The 21,373-nt window shown below is 43.0% G+C and overlaps 2 protein-coding genes across 4 annotated transcripts in view; one reads left to right on the plus strand and one right to left on the minus strand.

Annotated features, from left to right (window-relative positions):
* The window catches only part of homer1b (homer scaffold protein 1b), a 22,902-nt gene extending 10,126 nt beyond the window's left edge, over positions 1–12,776 (minus strand). The window contains exons 1-5 of one of the 3 annotated variants that reach the window (XM_037097706.1): positions 12,589–12,776; positions 11,882–12,324; positions 6,468–6,624; positions 4,123–4,254; positions 2,171–2,263 (exon numbers count right to left, since the gene is read on the minus strand). In XM_037097706.1, coding sequence (XP_036953601.1) covers positions 2,171–2,263; positions 4,123–4,254; positions 6,468–6,624; positions 11,882–11,901 — 402 coding nt within the window. In that variant the 5' untranslated portion in view covers positions 11,902–12,324; positions 12,589–12,776. Of the gene's footprint in view, positions 1–2,170; positions 2,264–4,122; positions 4,255–6,467; positions 7,051–11,881; positions 12,325–12,588 lie in introns of those variants that run through there. The other 2 variants (XM_037097705.1, XM_037097707.1) reach the window with 2 other exon arrangements.
* A 1,659-nt stretch (positions 12,777–14,435) lies between these two features.
* tent2 (terminal nucleotidyltransferase 2) lies at positions 14,436–21,111 on the plus strand. The gene is made up of 15 exons (XM_037097131.1): positions 14,436–14,512; positions 14,858–15,020; positions 15,163–15,270; positions 15,911–16,154; positions 16,264–16,378; positions 16,871–16,959; positions 17,058–17,115; positions 17,399–17,465; positions 17,561–17,637; positions 17,816–17,944; positions 18,037–18,080; positions 18,214–18,350; positions 19,143–19,234; positions 19,351–19,430; positions 19,551–21,111. The coding sequence occupies exons 2-15, from the start codon at positions 14,902–14,904 to the stop codon at positions 19,635–19,637; spliced, it is 1,446 nt and encodes a 481-aa protein (XP_036953026.1). The 5' UTR covers positions 14,436–14,512; positions 14,858–14,901; the 3' UTR covers positions 19,638–21,111.
* The last annotated feature ends 262 nt before the right edge of the window (positions 21,112–21,373 follow it).

The following is a 21,373-nucleotide window of genomic DNA, read 5'->3' on the forward strand; positions in this document are numbered from 1 at the left end:
AAAAGATAAATACCAAAAGTGTTTGTGTGATTGTATCAAATGTTTACTTAACTAATCATTCATCATATTTAAAATGTACAGTCATAAACTTGAGTGATCTCATCAAACTCCTATTATCTAAGAAGGCAACAAGACAAAAACAAGAATCTCATACATTAAACTGGATCATTCTTCCCCTGTAAGGAGCAAACACGAGAAACAATAGAGGTGTGTTTGTGTGTTTTCAGAGGGGATGCAGATGCCTTCTCTCACACCCACAAAGCTCCTGCTATGGTGCTACAAATTTGGGCGTCTTAGCGAGCAGTTCCACATGCCTATAGGCTAGTAAATCATTTAGCGTAGCTCTGGGAAATTGCAGAATTACAGATGATTGCTTATCTTTATATCCCATACAACCACAGAATGAAACAAAGAGACAAATCATTTAGCGGCTGCACACACATAAAACAAGGCTATTAAGACTCGGGGTCTGGGTACCATATAGTAGCACAATGACACTGACTGTACGTCTCTAATGGACAGGAAGGAAGTGAGAGATAAGAGGAAGATTAAGGCGGGGGTTACATTTTGCACTCCATTTGAATTAGTATACCGTTTAAATGGCTCATGGTGCACTTCCACTGGGGTCTGGCCTATGGGGACCAGCATATAGCATTTAGCTTTAAGTGGATTAATTTGTGTTTTCTAGTTTCCTTAGAGGACAGCAACGAGAGGATCCGTAGGTTAGAAAGAAGGCCAGAAGGCATGTGGGTGAAAGTGACGAACGGTAGTGAAACAGAGCAGACAGCGTCAGTGGACCACTGCAGGCTTGTAGCAGGAACGCCGCAGCCTCGACTGTTAACGCCACTTTCGCCGCCACAGTGTGTCGGTGGCCAGAGCACACGCAGCCTTCAACCCCCGATGAGAGGGAAGCTGTCCACTTGGCTTCATTAAAAACACTCTCCCACGGGAGGCACTGTAGCAAAGGTACTGTAGCATTTCAGCCCATGTGGGCCGCAGCGTTAATAGTACAAGTAATAGACCACAGTACTGCAGGGGGCTGCTCCTCTCGCATCCATAATGAACGGATGAGGACATGAAGCCTGTTAACAGCCTTTAGATTAAAGAACAGATTTCTCTTGGGATTCTCCTCTGAAACAAGCTAATTTTCTCTCAGACACAGTTACACATGCCCTAAAACACTACGTTATTAGATACCCCACTCAAACAAATACTGCACATACAGGCTAATTATGTTCTCCAATTTATGGTGGGTTCACAGACAGCTTTTGTCCTTTTCCTTTAATGTATAGGGTGGATACATACAGTGAAAGTGTACCATATTGATGTATATTATGTAAAGGCTGTATTCCTAACCTTTTTCTACTTGTACTTAATAAATCATTAGAGAAATTATGATGCATTTCAGAAAAACTAATATTTTTACCACAACATTAATGTTTAACATATTAAACATATAAAACAATGTGCATTTTTTAAAGACAAAACTTGTGATTTATTACTTGTTGTCTGGTTGGGACTTTCCCAAATTCACATGTCTCCAAATTAGCATTTCTGCCAAACAGAAATGTCCCCTCTAAGTTACACTTCAAGGCCAAAGCCGCAACATTTAGGTAAGAAAAGTCCAAAAAGTGGATCTAAACTTTTATAGCACAATTTGTTTTCTTTTCTGCCTCATTAATCATCTCACAAGCCCTCATATTTATCTTGTGACCAGCTGAAGGGACCATGCCACGAGGGTGCCAATGACTGGAGACCTTACTAAACCCAGCAGCACCCAATTCATAGCACTACATCCTTCAGAGTGTGTTTATTGGTCCGGTGCAGAGCAGTGTATTGCGGTTGTTGTTTGTTTACTCCCTTTTGAGCTTGAGGGAACCCTTTTTCTTTCTTTTCATGTATCACCAATTTCAAGAATATTTTTGTCTTTCTACTACACAGACAGCGCAGTTATATGCTAGGACCATATCGCAATACTACTACTACTGGCATCAACATTTCGGAAACATTCTCTAGTTAAACGTCTTTTTGTATCTATTTTCTGTCATTTTATGAACGTGCCCCTATGCCTCCTGTGATAATCAGTCAAAGTCAACATCACCAAAGGGAAAAAAATCACACTCTGGTAGACTGTGATGCAAGGTGGTGAGTAGGATGAGTGTTGACGTACCTGAGAGGGAGACGTGGCCATCTCCATCTTTTCTTGACTCTTCTCTTTAGCAAGCCGTGCTGCTTCTTTATACTCCGCAAATTTCTCTGCGAACTGGACACAGAGGACAGACATCAGCATGGGCTGTAATTCATACGATAATATGGTTTAATCTGTTCAGTAAAGCCATATGTGCGTGGACTCCCCCCCCCCCACCCCCACCCCCCAACACACCCACACACACACACACACACACACACACACACACACACACACACACACACACAGAACAGTGTAATAGGTCAGCAGTGAAGCCAGGGCAAGGTTAGGGAAAGCTGTTGCCAATAACAACCCACAGTGGAACTTAGCAAAGAAGGCCCTTACCCATAATGCTTCAGCAGAAACATGAGCTAACTGGGTCACTTTTCCTGACCTGTATATATGCACACACACAAACATACACAGCGATGAGGATTGTGACTTTGTGTTTTCCTCGTTGTGTTTTTTGCCTTTAATCAGAAGCTGTCAGCAGCTGAAGTGGATCTCTGGGGTTATTTTAGTCGAGAGTAAAGATACATGCAGCCAGCCTGAAGCAGTAAGGTGAGCTCAGCTGAGGGGCTTTGAGCAAATATAAACACAGATACATGGAAGCACATATCCCCAATGTCCCTTTAGGGTGTGGTTCATCGCTGACACTACTCCCACAGTGTTGCAGAGTAATTTAGAGCAACGGAGGGCTGAGTGGTGAGGAAATCAAATTGACAACTCTGCTGGAGCCGTCTTGTGTCTGCCATTAGTGGCAGACACAAATAACTCAATATCATTTCACTTGAGTGCAATATCATAGTTCTGGTACCGTGATCTCAATGCAGGAGTTCTCAGTCTAAGTGCTACAGGGGTGGTGGAACAGTCATCTGAGAAGTGAATCAGATTATTTCAACTTTAAGCAACAGAAAATACTTCTAATTGGCTGGTAGGTGTCTGTTAAAACTGCATATTGAAATGCCCCAGACACTGTAAAGCTGAGAAGCTGGCAAAGCTGAGGAATTTTTTAGCATGAATATACATACATATATATATATTACTACTATTGTTTTTATTCTCTCTTGTTTGTGACATACAAAGCTTGATAATGAACTCAATTTCAAATCAAATTTACATTTATTTAATGACATCTTATTCTCATTAAAATTAATTGTTCTGCAAGAGAGACTTGAGAACAAATGATATACTGCATGTGTACATATTTCATCATAGTTCAGTGACACTAGGCAATCTTCACATAGAATATGAAATAATGGATTAATGGATACAAATCAAGCCAATTATTGTTGAATTATTATGTATTATTGATTCTTTATTTATTTACCTGGGGACAACATCTGAGTGCACATACTGTTCTTTACTAAATGTCCACCTTATAGTCCAATAATGAGACACATATCTTCAGCTGGTCACTAAGCAGGGCTCAGTTGGTGCAAAAGCTCTGTGTTCAACACGCTAACTTCTTGCAGGGGTGTTCAAGCAGTTTAGTGTTGGGCTGTCAGAAAGTTGGGGGCCTTGTGAGAAACAGAATTTTTAAAATTGCCCCAAACCAAAACCAAACCAAATACCAAATACCAAGCTAAACTGAGATGACCCTGGTGACCTCATCAGGTTACTTTCTCAGACTTTGGATGGCACCGCTCCAGTTCATGACAGAGCATAACTAAACTATGAGGAGAGAAACCACTACCTGCTCACACACACTCACATACGCACACACGCATGCACATTCGCACGCACAGACGCACAATTGAACACACAGGTATACATTACTTTCACAAAGAGAAGCTAAATGATGAAAAATTAAGTTGTAATGCTGTCCTCTCACAGGGACTAGCTGAGAAAAGGAGAAGTGAAGCCACCCTGTGATTGATGCTAAAAGGTTTACAGTAAATGTCTGTGTGTGTGTGTTGATATGGGGGTGGTACCTTGGCGAGATGATGCTCAGTGGAGAATCCCAGGCCATAGACAGTGTTTGCTCGACTGTCCGCCCATTGGCCAAACTTCTGTGAGGTCTTTGTGAACGTCATGTTCGGACTGATGGTACTGTTGATTATTGCCTGCAGGACAGAGGTAACCCACTTAATACATATTGAATAAACTTTATCACTGTAGAGTGTTTATTGTGTGTGTGTGTGTGTGTGTGTGTGTGTGTGTGTGTGTGTGTGTGTGTGTGTGTGTGTGTGTGTGTGTGTGTGTACAAGAGGGGATCAGCTGAAGAGGGGCAAGGAAATATTTGCTTTTTGTATGTCTGAATTGTTATTATTATTATTCACATAACATTTAAGATGCAAATGTCAATGAAACATTATATTGTTTTTGTATGAGAGACATACAGTTTGCACACTAAAAGTTTTACCGCATATATACTTTCACTTTTTAATGTCTATTGGTATTAGTGCCCTGAAGGAGTGTCTCTCAGACTCCTGAGTCAGTGCTGCAGAAGTGCCACATGATAGAAAATGTAAACTTTTTGCTAATTGTTTCAGATATATATCAAGTGAAAATTTCAAACAGTCTTTTCCTCCAGCTTCTAATTCAATAAAATATTATTTGGATTTGAACTGGTGGTTGGACGAAAAGGTCCCTATTAGTGCATCACCTGGGGGTCTAGGTGATAGTGATGACCATTTTACACAGTTTTCTGACCATTTATAGACTAAATGAACAATCTATTAAGCAAATAAATATATAAAGTAATTGCTACTGATTTGCTATTGAAAAATAAAGTATAGTTTCAGCGCTATACTTTATCTGAACAAATGGTGAAGGATTCAGCAAGCCGCCATCAGCTGTACCTGCAGAGCAACAGTCAGACATGAGCACATGTATGCACACACGTAGTGGAGACAGAGCGGCAGAGAGAAATGTTTGATGGGGAGAAACTTGGAAATTAAGTGGCGGCGGTGAAAAAGGCAAACATGAATGCTGAAGTACTGTGAGCCTGAAGTTAAGGGCTAGGTCTGGTGATATTTAATATGTTCCTTACTGTCAACAAACCTATGACCTAAAACCAAAACCAACAACTATTGTCCATTTCCAAAGTTAAATTGGAAAGTGTTGTCCAAAAACTGCTGGAAACACATCAGTGGGACACAGCACTGGTTGACATATTGCTTTGTTATTACAATATTGCATTAGTTATGAACTTTGGCCTGAATTGTAATAACCAGGTTGGGCAGTGTGGATTATTTTGAGTCCTTAAACTGCAGATTCGGCACCAAATCTGCAGCTGAAAATATTTCTCAACAAATGCATTATTCACCCTAGTTTGAGTAGTGTTTGCTAAAATGAATGCTCCTTTTTAAAAGCTGAAGTTTACAACCATGACTATTTCCTAAAGCTTTACATCTTCAGAAGAAACCAACTTGGACCGACTGACAATGTTTGATGAAGAAATATATAGATCATCTCCAGCCTTTCATTTACATGAGCCAAAATAGAAGGGTGCCCCTTATGTAATTCAACATCCTTTGTTAAATAACACTAATGGAGAACAAATTTATGTCTGATTAATTAGTAGTGTTGTATATTGGTTGACATTCTGGTTGGCATCAATAATTAATGATGGGTTTGGGAAGGGTAGCAGTCAGTGAGTGTGTGCATTACACAATAGATGAATTAAGTGTTCAAATATCTAGTGAGTTGTGGAGTACTGTATGATGCAATGGTTACTTCAATCAATCTACATCAATTCTACACCTTTCCCACCTTTTCATTTTCCTGGCTTCACACCTTTCTCTTTTTGCCACCAGAGTTATTTCTCCTGCCACACACTCTGTCATCTGTTTCTCTCGTTTAGCCTCACCCCTCCCCTCTCCATAACTGGCGCGGGGTGTGCATGTGTGCCACTGATCCGTTCCTATAAAGAAACTTGCTCTGCCTTTGGTCATGCCGACCTCTACCTCGATTACGCCATGCCAAGCAAATATATCCCTCTTGGATCTCTAACAAGAAAATCCCGAGACATAAAGTGTGGACTCTGAAGTCTAGACAGACACACACAGACGTTACATATAGTGGCTGCATGCATTCACACATTGAAACGTGAGCTGCCGGTCTTGGGACTGACCGCAGCGATGAGCTCTTTTAAGACATGTTTGCACATTAGAATCCAGTGTAGAGTTTATTTACACCATTAACACTCAGTAGATCACAGTACCGTAAAAAAAAAAAAAAAAAATCCTGGAAGGCTGTTTGAATTCTTCATAACAAAATGAACGCAGATGTGCAACAGACTGTGGAAGGTGAACGATAACAATTGGCCGCTCACCTTGGTGCCATCCAGGCTGATGATGCGGTAGACATTGCGCGTACTGTCGTAGAAGTAGGAGACAGTGACGGCATGCTTGCTGGTAGGCAGCCAGTTTTTCTTGGTGTTTGGATCGATCTGGAAGACGTGGGCCCGGGTGCTGTAGATGGGCTGCTCCCTAAAGGGGACGAAGAAGAAGTTGTGAACCTCTTTGTGCCGCAGTACCAGCGTCTCACCAAACCCACTGCCAGAAACGAAACCTCTGTTGCCCACGGGGGAGTCAGATCGCCCTGGCAACCGCAACACCAACTCGCCATCCTCCATGATTACACCACAGAAAGAGAAGCTGTGAAAGGACCACTACATATGTTCATTGTCTCGTACATATGGAAGACCTGCTACAGCATCTTAACCTACAGACTACGGCAGAGTTCCCACGCGCACCTAAGGCCTACACTTTCTGTCATACGCTGTCTCTCTACTCGTAAACCACCACACTAAATGCGGGCAGCTACTCAACAGAAACTCGCTCTGTCTTCCTCTCTGTGTAAGGCAGTGGCGCGTCTCAGTGCTCTGATATGGGAATGCCTGCAGCACTGAGTGAGGGTCACACAGGGGAGCACGGAGGGGGGAAAGGAGAGGATTTAAGGCTAAATATAGACAGTAGGCCATGGTTAACTACCAATGACACACCCCACAGTGCTGCACTTTCCACACAGACACTCCTGATACATGTGCACACATAAACATGCACGCACGATGGGCACCGACGTGACGGAATAACAAATCCGTGTTTATAGCTCAGTGTACGTATGGATTTGCGTCTGGGAGCCGGGATCAGAAGATGATCAAAACTCCATGATGGGCAAAGACTTAATTCCTTATTGACCTTTATGTGACACTCAAGCAGGAGTTTTCCATCGTATTAATATTGGTCACTATATAAGAGTCTTATTTGTTTTTTTGACTAGCCATTAACCCGTCAGTCACATGCCACCTTCACCCTTCCTCCATTTCTCCTTCACTCCTCGGCTTGCTCTTACAATGCCTTCATATATCCCAGCATTGTTGGGGCTTCTTGGGTAATATCTACAGTCAGTACACACACACGCAGCGCAGGGTGCAGAGGGAGATATTCTGGGCTGGCAGTGCTGGCAGAGCAGGAGATAGAGAAGTGCTTACACTGCACTGAGGGGGTGATGGGGGACATCAAAGGCTTGCTGTATAAATGAATATTAAAATTCAGCAGCAGCACCCCTCCTGTGTGTGATTAGCCAAGACTGGGAAAGAAAGAAAAACATGGAGACAGGGGGAGAGAAAGAGAGGGAGAAGTTAGACAGGAGCAGAAAGAGAATGATGGGGAATGGTGAGAGTATAGGAAGTCAGGGAGTGAATCTGGGATGATTAATGTCCCTCCACAAAGCTGCTTGTGGAGTACTGTGCGCGAATTATCATAATCATCGACAGCAGTGTAAGTGGCGGAACTGTGAGTCATTTCAGCTCCCTCCAAGCACACATCACACTGCCACGGCCTGTCCGTATGATCTGTGCAATAGCCGCTTGGCAACCGGCAACATTTGTCATTGCATAATGCGATGGAGCTGTGGCAAATGCTGCGCTTCTCGTTGCTTGATTGTGCTCGTACCAAACGCCGCAACATTCTTGTGCTTGGAATTTTACATCAGCGTCGATGCCAAAGAGTTTTGTTCCAAAATGACACCCACCACCAGTTGTCAAAAAAAGCAATACCTACTCCTACAACCGAACTTTGAAACGACAGCAAAATAAATGATGGAATGACTAAAGTCGGAAGCTGCTTTCTGACAAAAAATATGTATTCATTTCTAACATCTTGCCTCCTCAAAACCGGGCGGATCCATAACACGAACAGCATCAGATCATCACACATGCTCCCACCACAGTGTTTTCTAGACTGATGCTGGTCTGAGCCTATAGCCTTATGGAATTACGGCTATGGGATTGCATGGAGGTCAATTCAGAATGAGCTGATCCTCTTGCACTCTAGCGATGAACTGCAGCAGTAGCATGTAGGCTGCATGGCAGCTACACAGATTTAGCAACAGGGATGCAACAAAAGCAGCGGGGAAAGCCTTATGATGCTGTCTGTCTTCCATCAGTACAATAAAGAAGTGCATTCATGTGAGTGACTGTAAAGAAAAGCTTCCCACCCCAGCACAAGAGGGTTAACATGTTCAGGGTCAAAAAAAGGGAAAGTAAGAGTGTAAGCCAGGGGCTAATTTCAGTGGGATTCAAATGAGTGGTAAAGGCGGAGGTGGAGGAAGGGAAAACAGAGGAGGAAGAGGAAGGGGAGGACGAGGTGTTTAGCATGCAAAGTGCACTGCATGACACAAGGGCAGGTGATAGAACGTGAATGTTAAAGCAGAGGGAGAAGGCGGGCAGAATGAGAGACGGGGGGGGGAAGAGTGATGGAGTGAGAGAAGAAGGGAGGGAGGGGTGAGGAGAACGTGGAGGAGGTGATAAATGTAGGTGAGGAAAAAGCGCTGAGAAGATGAGGAGAGTGGGAAGCTCTTAACTGCCACACAGTTTGTTACAAACAATTACATGAACTGTGGCTGCGCTACTAAAATCTGAACTTTCAGAAACGTGAGGAGACTTAAAGCACGGTCAAGTGTCAAACAAACACATGAGCGAGTGTGTGCCCGAGACCTCAGCTGACTTCTGTGGGAGGGTGATGATGATTCTGAATGGGCGGATGGCGTATGAGACACATCAAGAGAGGCAAAAGGCAGACAGTATGTTTTGTTACAGTATAGTTTAATATATAATGCACATTTTTACTGCCAGTAAAATTAACGGAAGAGTTTTGAAATGTTTCATTTTCCATAGTTAACCTTTGTAATGGAGATACTAGCTTCTCAAGATTTTAATGATCATTATGGTAGCTGATTTAACTCAATGGTGGTTAATTTTGTAAAACAGAAAAAAAGTGCCAATACAAGTCGACTGCTATCGAGACAGTATGTACAAATAAAAATGTATTCATTTATCTATTTTTTTTACCATAACTTGTAATAGAAAAATGGTGTATATAGGGTAAAAGTAAAATATGGGACAAAAACTTCCTGCATGGCTTAACATCCCTATCCTGTAATCAGAGTCAACATATCCTTTAAAACATGTTGAGGTATGGCACACACTCCAACTCTACACATGTTAACCTAGGTATCGATTGTTGAACAATGCCGCACCAACGCCTGCGAGGCATTTCATATGAACACACACACACGCACACACGCGAACACACATTTCTGCAGCCCCAGCAGTGGCAACAGGTGTTGTCAGTGGCACATCTTGCGCTTCAGGGGTTTGATGCACAGATGTGAACACTCTTCAAGTCACACTGTGTGGCCAACAACAGCTTACACACACACACACACACACACACACACACACACACACACACACAAACATGCATGCGCATCATTTTGTACCTCAAATGGCTGTGTTTTATTTTTTACTTCAGTGTGTCCCCTTTAACTGTGCAGCTGCCCCTCTTCCTGTAAAAAAAACTAATGAAACAGAAGTGTAATGAAATGGTCCAATCTCTGGAGACCTCAATTTTCCCCTGCCACCTCTACCTCTACCCCCGCCCCGCCTCCCTCTTAAAGTTGTCCTTGAGTTTTTCATTAATTCAACAGAGTGGAGCTTGAAGGGAAGTAGGTCTTATTTAAGCTAGAGAGAGGTCATTAATGAGAGAGCTCCCTGTTGCTCTATCTTCTGGCAGCAGCTTGGATGACCTGAGAATTTCCTGTAAACACACTCGTGGTTACACACACCCACACGAACCGGCAAAAGACAAAGACATGAAGAGAAACTAAGTCCATCTGTGCATTGATTGTATTTGCCGAAGGAAGCGAGAGCACACCGGAGAGAGTTGATAGGCATCTCCAGTTCTCGTCCAGCCCTAGTGTTATCCTCTGTGCCATTATCATTAGAGGTGTAAGTGGCTTGGTATTCAGCCACAAGGCCCGGAAGTGAAATATGACTCTGTCTGCGCCGTTACTGCTAGATAGGCAGCCAGACAACAGATCCGCACCTATGTACGCTTTTATCTCTCCTGCACCTGCGCGTATGCAGACTTTGATACACACACTGTATGCAGCACGGCGCTTTGAATTACGGCTTACAATTTATCCCACTGTAGATCAATTGAGTCATTGAGTCAGTTGCATAACAGTAACTTAGTCACCAGTATGGCAAAGCCCAGTGGAGAGCTGAAAACTGAGTGGGAGACTGCTGAATGATGTGCTGCCCACACTGTAGGAGGGCAGAGTGGGCGCCTAGGAGGCCTCCAGTGTATTGTAAATAGTTAATGCAGGAGTTTTGGCTGATGCCTTGAAATCACACCACGCCTGTGCCATATTGTTAACCTCCTGCTGTGCAATTAATCACAATGAACTGCGGGAGACAGCTGTTAATGGACGGCAGGCTTGGTGGGGGAAATGGACCGCTGAGCGCAGGGTTAGGGGACATGCAAATGAGCAGTGCTGTGCACAGGCAGATATCTCACTGATGGGTGCCTGTTGTCGAGGCTGTGTAAGGCAGCAGCCGGTCAATGTGCTGCCATAGAGACGGGAAGCCACTTTCTGTCACTGGTGCCTTGTGCAGCAACTGTCACTGTAGCTACTGACATTCCCCAGCTTCTGGCATTATACTGCTGATACACTGCTCCCAGACCCTCTCAAGAGCAGGACCCAGATCTGGATATATACACACCACGGATCTGTGTTTGAGAATATTTGAGAAGGAATGCACTTGTTACACGTGCGTTCTGTCAGAATTACATAACTGGCTGTAAATGTAGGTGCGGAGTAAACAGTGGGACAGAGAGACCCAGAAAAAGCAGCATCCTTGATCACTCTCTCGTTGTTCTACTGCAATAAGCTCTGCTTCATTTCGTTGAGAGCATCCGAAAAAAAAACAACAAAAAAAAACTAAAAACCCACAGGAGCCACAGGCAGTCCCACTTTGAGAATCACTCCAGATTAACCCACTATTTTGATCCTTAAAGTTTGATGATGGAGCAACTTGTGCACCTGCATTTGTTCGCCAGCATGTTGGGCCTGCTTGCATTCTCACTTTACCTGGGCAGCTTCTGAAGGGTGAGAGTCATCAGCAGCCTCATTACACGTCTCAGAAATGTGTGGGTTCATGTGCAGCACACCAAGGGGTCAGCAGTCGTTTCACACGTCAGACAGCACTACCTGAACTATCCGTCAGATTTATAAGACGCCATATGAGACAGTGGGATACATTTTAACGCACACACCCGGTTGATTACTGCGTTATGTGGCTCTCATGACGGGGAAGTTCAAACCCTGTGAAGCAGCTGATGGGAATGCAGAAGGGAGGGGGAGAGGCAAGTCAGTCTGTGGGCTAATAATCACACTTACCCCATTGTTGTGGATGACATGAAAAAGCCGACACCTGACCACTGATCCTTTTCGCTGATGATAAAAAAACAAACAAACAAAACAAAAAAAACAACAACCCGAGTGTCTCGGATTGGCTGCTGCGTATGAAGGTCTTCTCTCTACACGACAGCCTTCAATGTATCACCGTCGGTGCGTCTGCAGGAATTTGATGACAACTGCTCCATTCCCCTGTCCGCTGTCACCGCATGAAATCACGCATACATGTCGCTCCGCACATGGCAGGGAAAGCACGATCTTCTTCTCGTCCTCTGGCGCCGACGGGCTCGGTGATGGAGAGGCGGCAGTTTTCAGCGGCGCTGTGGGAGATCCGGCGCAAAAGCCCAATGGAGATCCGTCAGGCGCCCCGTGTCGTGTGAATTACAGATCCGAGCTGGAAGGGTGGAGAAGCCTTGCTGCCTGAACTGGGAAAGACAACCCTCATTTAGCCAGTAGATAACGCACAGCATCACAGCATCACACCGTCCACCCGCGTCTCTCTCTCTCTCTCTCTCTCTCTCCCTCATTACCATAGGCTCACATGCTACACCCCCACTCTCTCGCCCAGACTACAGATATTTCACAGCTATTCCACACACACACACACACACACACACACACACACACACACACTATTACCAGCGCAGCTCTGTAATGAAGCCGACCTCTCCTGTGGCTCCAGGACTTACCCTACAGCATCTGTCGTGCTTCTGCAACACCAATTAATGTCCCCTTTCCACTCATTTACGTGACACGTGCTGTGCCCTCCTCACCCGTGCTGGTTTGTGGAGTCGTCTACATAGATTAAAATATCCTGCGGTTTCTATGCCGGAGCTATTATGTGTGCTTTATCGATCCGAGCCAATCCACAGACCCCTATGCGCACCCCGCCCCCCAAAAAACAGCTCCACATCTGGCTGATGCATCCGCTCTCCTCCCACTCACATCGCTGTCAGCATCGAGCTGCCTACGTCACAACCCCGTCCTCCGCAGTGACGTCACTCGATGCTCAAGGGACTGATGCCATTTGATGCTTTGCTGTTCTAAAAGAAGTTTGGTGGAAGTGGCCTACACACTCAATGCGCAAATATCCCGACGCTGTGATATGACATGTCGCTCCCTCGGTTTTCTGGATCTACTCGCAGCAATGCAATGTGTTGTATTATTATGTCTGGTCAACGGGTCGCTGCTTTCCTAGATATAACAGAATCTAGTCATAAACAACCAAATAAGTAACTCGACTCATGCTCCATGAGTTCTTTGTGCTATTGTCTGTCAATAAATCAGTTGTCTTTTGGCAGCAGTCATACATGAGACAACTCCAATAGCTTTAAAATGACTGTATTATGCAACCTTATTGTCATGAATTGTTGTTCTGTCTTATCTGATTCTTTTTCTTTTCTATTCTTCAGATTCTTTTGTATGGGTCTCTTTAAGCTGAACAATTCCTATTTTAAAGGATTTGTCCTTGCATTTTCTCACAAATCCTGTTTAATCATTGATCCACAAAAGTGGACTACTGAAGGGAGAGCTACTGTAGTTTCTGGGCTTTCCTACTCAAATGAGTCACCGTGTAGTTTGATGATAAAAGAATTCTGCAGAGGCAAGGCTGGGTGGAATGATAGAGCAATCTTTATTGAAACAGAATCTTGACCTCTGCGTCCGGATCAGAAGGGGACGTTTTCTGATATTATAAAATGTATGGAAAAAGCTATGCCAAAATGCTTTGCCCTCTGCCCTATCAGAACTCATAGCCCTCGATCTTAGGAGACCTACCGCGCCACCCCTTGTTCTTCTTGTGAGGGCCTTTTTAGAGTCCCTTCTCCAGTACACCCACTTCTTCTGATTGGTTCCTTTGCCAAATTATCCAATAGACTAAAAGAGGAGTTTGACCTGTGTTAGGCATCTTCCACCATTTGGCATGCAGGTCAACTTAGCTAAGCACTTTATCGTCTGTTTACATTCGACTCCTTACAGTTGAAAGCCAACCCCTGGACCTTCACTCACACAATGAAAATCAATTAGTCATAAGTGAATCCAAATTAAGTAAATCAGTCATGATTGAATCTAACCTAAGTAGGTCAGAATGTGTTGACCTCCAGATACCTCACTACTCAAAAAGAGAATGCATGTTGTGTTTACAAGATATTTAGATCAGTTTCAGGTGAATTTGAACAATTCAGGAGAATAATAGGAGAGACAGACTAACTGTACTAAAGATGTCATCTAAAGATATATAATGAAGCTGCTCCATAGACAATAGATAACAGACCACGTGACAGCTGCCATAGTGAAATATTTGGTAAGTGAGCTTATCTGATTCACAGCTCAAGCCTTTAAATTCAAATTAAACTCATTTGGATATACATTATCTCACACTAAATGTTAAGGAGCAGTCACAGAGTCACAGACATCATGACTTCAAGCGTTGATGGCCTGGCTTTTTCACTGTCCAAAATAATTGATAGTGAAGCCAACCCTTTTGGGTGGATTTCCCCTTTAACGAGCATGGCCACGTCCCCTTTAAATTGAGTTCCGTTACGTCATGGCGTCAATGCGGAAGTATGTACTCAGGAAACTAGCGCCTTGTGTTTACAAGTGACATGCAATTTGGTAAGTGTAGAGTTCCCTTTTTGAATGAGCCCTTTTAACAGTAAGCGACACATTTACGTAGGCGAACTTTTCACAGGAATCTACAGAGAAACCGATTCAATTTTGTCATAATATCGTCACTGATATTTAAATTAACAAGTAAGCCAGCTAGCTCCGCGCTAGCACCAACGAGATCTGAGCTAACCTAAGTTAGCCAGCTTTGTTGCCAAACCAACGATAAGTTTCGGTTTCCTCGGTAACAGTTTGTAGCATTACCACTTACTGTTGTGTGACAAGCTCGGTAATTGACAGTGTTAGATTTGCTGACATTTCTATGGACGCTCTGTTGTTACTTTTCAATTTCAGTAAATCCGCGGAGTTAAAGCTGGAGCTCTGTGAGGAACCACAACATGTACCCCCGCAGCGCTGCACCGAGGGGGCGGTCACCCTACAGTAACGGCCTGTACCCGCCACCCTCCGCGCCCCGGTGCTACGATTACAACCACCAAAGCATGGCTGCTGTCAACAGGTGAGGCAGGAGAGATCAACAGCAATGTTTTGCAGCTAGACGCCTGAAGCATCAGCAAAGTAATAATAAACTTACTAAATGGTTATTTGATGTGCGCTTTCACGGCCTTTGATGGTGCTATCTGTGCATGTTTGTTTGGTAGCTTCTATGCTCCTGGACTAGAGAGATTGCCTGCATATGATTGGAAGCCCACACCATCTCCTTCTCCTGTCCTTCCTCCTCGCACACCAACTATGACCAATGGGCGCAAGTATGTAATTTTACCATTTATTCATGACTGAATAATGTCCGTGTCATTCCTCTTTATCCTAAAGCTCCCCTTTGTTTTGTGAACATTTTCCTGTCTCACATAGTCAGAAATTTTGAATGGAAATGCACAAAACCTGCTCAACATTCTGAGTGGATAATGTAATGTATAAACACTTCTTTGTGTCTGTAAATGCAGGATCACTCGCAATCATCTGTTAGAGGGTCATCTGTCAGTGTGACCTTTTGCAGTTCTAGAAAACCTTGGAGTGCCTCTATCTCTGAATATTTGCTCATACCAGCCTGGAATGTGTTGTCAAAAGAGAGGACAGGGCATCTTGGAAACACCTTAAGCACTCTCTTTACAACATTGGACTGTTTTCTCTTTAAAGTATAGTAACTATGCTTGCTATTACAGGATCATTAAGCTAACTCAATTTGTCACCATCTTGTGCAGAGTCTGTTTCCCGGTTCAGATATTGTGGGAGACATTTATGGATGTAGAGGAATGTTTCATTTGAGCCCATAGCTGGCTTTAAAGGGCCTCACCATCCCTCACACTTTTCATTCTAATGTGAACAGGCTGTCTAGAGGTAACTTGAAGATATCTTTTTATATGTTTCCTTTGGTTTTGTGCCTTTCAGGAGGCAGAATGATGAATACAGCCCCCATGTTGTGAAGCGCCAGCGCCTAGACTCCTCTCCTCACCCAATAATTGGCTCCCCTGTAATTCAGACCCCTCGCCCTCACCGTCCTGACCATGCAGTGGCAGGGTCATCAAGATCAAGTTTTGATCGCTCTTATCCGAGGTCACACACGAACCCCCACCCTCTGGTGCCTGCTGTCCCAGAAAGCTCAAGCAGCCTGCGGACCTACGCTAAGGACAGAGTACTGTATATTCAGATGCCTGTAAACTGTAGCTGACATACACCAAGTCTGACTAGTGTGCATGCAGATGTGCTTGGTTTAGTCAGTGTGCATGTGTTTGTGCCCTCAGTTGAGTGGTCAGATGGTGGACCTGTTTGAGGCCTGCCAGCAGCAGTCTTCCGATTTGGCCCGGAAGGAGATGTGCCGAACTCAGCTGCAGCAGGACATACAGCGTGTCTATGCAGGTATGCATGACAGGGTTTGGTCAAAAACGTGAAAAGCTTAATTTAAGCCACTGTGTCCTCAAGGTTAGAAATATACTTGAAGTTGAATACACTCCTTACAAGCGTTCGATTTTGAATAATAATTTTGACAATTCAGTGTTTCATGGACACAACATGTCATGTCAACAAAACTATATTAATATTTCAAATGAAATGGCCCTGTCACGATCATATTTGATCAATGTTAATCTGATTGTCTGGTTTAAAAAAAAGAAAAGAAAAGAAAAAGTGACAACATCCAGTAATTGTTGTTGGTATAAAGGAACTCTGTAAACTTTAATTTTCACTTTGTAACTGATGACAAAGGCATTGTGAGTGTAGAAAGCTTTGGCTGTGGTTCCTTGAAAGTGCTTGAAATGTACTTCTAAAAAGTGGTACGAACTCATATGAAATACACAGTCACACTCTGCTTTGACTTTCTGCTGTGATTTTTTTTTTTTTTTTTTTTGGCAGTGGGACGACTATACTTGACTGGATCTTCAATGAATGGGTTGGGATGTCGGAGCAGTGATGCAGATCTATGTCTGGTCCTCAAGGGAAATGTGAGTATATCTGACTCTGCACTGTGAATGTCATCTCAAATGTATGTGTGTCTGTGTGTATAATGACCCGCTTCTGTTTGAATGTTGTTGTGTTTCAGAAAAGACAGGATCCTATTCATGTACTCACTGTGCTCCAAAGGCTGTTCAAAACAGTGTGTGAGTAATGTTAAGACACATTTTTGAATATCACATAATTTAGAATAATTTATTGTCCTCCTAGTTGGGAAAACTCTTACTTAATACTCTCTAACTTATACTTCTAACTCAGCTTTGCTCTGTATAACCAACAAGTTTCACCTAAGTTTCCCCCCTCCCGTATTTAAGTACTCCACAGACTTCACTAGGTGGAGCTATTTACTCACTGGAAGAAGAGTTTCAGCTTTAAAGAAACAGAAACTAAAACTACCATAAATCTCATGATGTTTGTTTTGATCCATAGCATACATAGAGAGGACTCAGCTGATCAGAGCCAAAGTGCCGATCCTCAGGTTCAGAGAGAAAGGCAGGTGGGAGCAAAGCAGTCGTTGAAGCCTGTTTTTACAACCTCATCAAGTCAGAAAGAAGTGTTAATAAAACTGTTTTCCTGCTGCTTCCTCTGCAGTGATTTGGAGTTTGATCTGAATGTCAACAACACAGTGGGCATCAGAAACACATTCCTCCTGAGGAGTTATGCCTATGGTGGGTGAGATGGTCACAATACATTGATCAGAATGGCAGAATCTTTTTACAGTTCCTCTGTCTAATTTTAAGTCATCGGACTAATCACGCTGCATGTTATTGCAACCTCAACCAGAGCATTTATTAGGAAGGAATACGAAACCGTTTCGACCTGTTGTGTTTGTGTGGCCTCTCTCAGCTGATCTCAGGATAAGACCCATGATTCTCGTTGTCAAGAAGTGGGCACGGCACAACCAAATCAATGACGCAAGCAAAGGAACGTTAAGCAGCTACACGTTGGTGCTGATGGTGCTGCATTACCTCCAGAGTGAGTTCAGTGAAGTACAGACAAACAAGTAATTCTCATTTGTATGTATGACTTCTTGTGAATCTCATCTTGTATGTTTGGTTTCTTTATAGCTCTGAAGGAACCGGTCCTTCCCTCCCTACAGAGGGACTACCCAGTAAGTGTCTCCATTGTTTCTTGCATCAGTTAGCTGTTTGTCTTTACCTTCTCATTCTGGTTAATCACAAGAGGTGAATGTCAAGTTTCAAGTCTTCGTTTCCAAGTCCTTTTGTCATCTGCCTTAATTTCAGGAGTGTTTCAATCCATTAATGGACATTGACATGGTGCCAGATGGACCCAAATACATCCCCTCCTACTTCTCAAGAAACCAGTCCTCTCTGGGAGAGCTGCTTCTGGGCTTTCTCAAATACTATGCCACTTACTTCAGGTATCTCCCAACAACATCACATTACTGAGTCTAGTGTTTCAGATGCACCCATGATTCTTTTGCCTGCTCATTTTCTTGCTCCCATTCCTCGTCCCCTGCTCCTCTAGCCAACTTATTCTCCCTCTCCAGTCCCCTGTCTCACCTCTTCTCCCTCTACCCTGCATCCTTTTCTCTGGTTTCATGTTTCTGGGTGAAGGACAGGAGCAGGTGGGACCTTTGGCCTTACACAGCACCAACATGAAATACCGTTATCCCTGTGTTTGCAGTATGTGGGTTACCTTGCCGTGACACAGTCATAAGGTTGAACTAAAACTCCTCAGGCTGACATGCACTGATTTTTTGCATTTTATATGTTGAAATAAACAGGTCTCATTGCATTCCCCTTAAAGCTCCAAGACTTCAGAGGTTGAATAACAGACAAGAGTGTGAAATGTATTATGTCAAGTCCTAAATACATTTTAATTGTCCAATAAAAATGAGTTTGCGAAACTGTTATTGCTTCTCACATTATCAGCTGGAACTGTTGTATCTTTAATAAAAATAAGAATTGTTCATGTTCACATTATCTTTCCCAAACATGTTTTGATTTATACTGCACGGAATTTCAGTAAAACCAAATGGATAGTACATGATCTGAATAAACATCACCTTTGTTTGTTGACAGGAAAGGTTGCATATATTGTAGCCACGGGTTTCATCCTTGAGGATCCTTGAGGAGCTTCGTCATTGTGTGTACTTTTAGTCTAATTAGCACTAAATGACTATGTTACTTTTCTTTTCTGTGTCTTGCAGATGGGATAAGCAGGTGATCTCTATTCGAGAGGCCAGAGCTTTGCCCAAGAGCAATTCTCCAGAATGGAGAAACAAATTTATTTGTGTGGAAGGTAAACATTTTAGTAGATATGCCACCGTTTACAACCATCAGTATCAATATAAGAAATGGCACGTGGCCCAGCAAGGCTACATGTTCAGTGAGTGACACCAGTTCCTTGTGTTTCAGAGCCATTTGAAAGGAATAACGTGGCCAGGGCAGTCCACGAGAAGATCAAGTTTGAGGCCATTAAAGCTCAGTTTGTTGAGGTACATGTCAGTCCTGATAACTATGCTCCCCTCACATTTTCTTTCTTTCTCCAAGTTACTGTGGGCCAGCCATGAGTTATTCATAATCCCCCTGACTCTCATCTCTCTGTTTCTATGCAGTCAAGTCGGATACTCCAACAAAGGAAAGACCTGAACTCCATCCTCCCAGTCAGAACCATCATTAATAAGGAGTCATCCAGGAGATGAGGGATTCCTCTAATAAGACGAGCTGACGGGAGTCTTCTACCTCAAGACAGGCCTGTCCCCAGAAACAAAGAGAGACCTTTGGGATGTGCTGAGAGAGGAGTCCTGCTGCCTCTGCACCTCACAACAAGGGTGGCAATAGGACTCTGAATGCTCCGGCTGACTCGGCCACAGACTGGATTATATGTCCCGTGGCAGTATGTTTTGAAAATCCTGAACTCACTTTCAAATGCTTTGCAGACTTTGTCAATCTTTTGTAATTACTGTAAGCACCGGTCAAAACAACTATCTGTGTGGTTGCACGAGAGGGCTCTGAAATGATAATCCAGTCGCTTAAACTAAACAGAGGGATGCTGCATTGAAGCATAAAAACAGTCAGTGTTTTTTGAGAAGATGACTGCTGCTACAAAACCCTCTATCGCAATGCACATATAGTTCCTTGAAAGAAGTTTAACTGTACTTGACAACATATGAAAAGACAAAGTTATACCTGCAGCCTGCTGATATCTGAAACTAGCTTAAACTGAAGCAGTTGTATTTATGTTTGACTTTATATTTACTGGTCGCAACCAAGTTTTTCTCCTTGACTCTCAGTTCTCGTTATATCCCTATTGCTAGAGCCATACTGCACAAAGTTAGTTTGAAAGATGCCAATAATTTGTTTCTGCCACACATGTGTACAGTATCAACAGAATATTGTCTTGAGCCCATCTGGACCAACTTGTAACATAAAAGCCTTTTTTCTATTTTTGTAGGTCGATAGTGAAGCTTTGTGGATTCAAGGAACATAGACTTTTTTTCTACCGTTGAATTAAAGGCCCTCTGCTCTTTCATTATCAACATCTTTACATTTATGAGCTCCTCTGAAAAACTGAGTTTGTTAAGCGATTTTCAAGTTGGCGTCATAATTTAAGTGAATCTGGGCTGGATATTCCCGCTTGTTTGTCATTGTTCCTGATGTGTATTTTTCCCAGACTGGTGTCAGGCCCACATTGTTTCATTTTAATTTGGTGTTTACTGACATGTTATTCACTCATTCTTGGTTCACTTAATACATAAGTTATTTGAGGAAATTACAATTGAGTGTGATTGTGTTTTTTCTTTTCTCTCTCTGTTATATATATTTCCTCGCATCTTTTTGTAGATTTTGTACATTACTGACTTTTAAACATTTATTTGAAAAAAATTAAATCTCTGAAGATATATGACTGTCTACTTTATATTTTTGCTCAGTGTGAAACCCACTGAATTCTTTGCTATTTCCATATAGAAGTGCCAAAGTCCTATTAAATTGTACACTGACTTCAGCTGGCGCTCATGTTCAGGTGTGTTGGTTGTTTTGACAAAGTGAGGTTTGGTGGCATTCTTATTTTTATGCTTTTGAGTTTGATTTCTTGTGCAAAATGCTGCAACTGTCCATTCTGGTGTATGGGATGTAAACAGGACTCAAAAATAAACACTTGCTAATGCATCACACAATATTATGTTTGATCACCTTGCAGTTGAAAATCAAAGCTGGAGATTTTGTCCACAGGAAGTGATCTCATCTGGAGCAGACATTTTCCATATGCACACATACCACCATAGGTCTGGTCCCAATCGAGATTTTGAACTAAGGTGTCGTTTTGTTTCTTGCAGTTTATCAACTGTCATCTGGAGCCCTCAGCTCATTGAGTATAAGTTCTTATGATTCATGGGACTTGATGATAACAGAGATTGAGTTGACTCCTAGATGTCTG

The sequence above is a fragment of the Acanthopagrus latus genome, chromosome 5 (genome assembly GCF_904848185.1).
Source record: "Acanthopagrus latus isolate v.2019 chromosome 5, fAcaLat1.1, whole genome shotgun sequence".
Taxonomy (NCBI): domain Eukaryota; kingdom Metazoa; phylum Chordata; class Actinopteri; order Spariformes; family Sparidae; genus Acanthopagrus; species Acanthopagrus latus.

What these genes read in the sequence shown, in the direction of transcription:
- tent2 (XM_037097131.1), top strand. Translation starts at nt 14,902, where the DNA reads ATGTACCCCCGCAGCGCTGCACCGAGGGGGCGGTCACCCTACAGTAAC. An exon ending in ACTATGACCAATGGGCGCAA is followed by an intron (nt 15,271 to 15,910) that starts GTATGTAATTTT and finishes TGTGCCTTTCAG; the next exon opens with GAGGCAGAATGATGAATACA. An exon ending in CATACAGCGTGTCTATGCAG is followed by an intron (nt 16,379 to 16,870) that starts GTATGCATGACA and finishes TTTTTTTGGCAG; the next exon opens with TGGGACGACTATACTTGACT.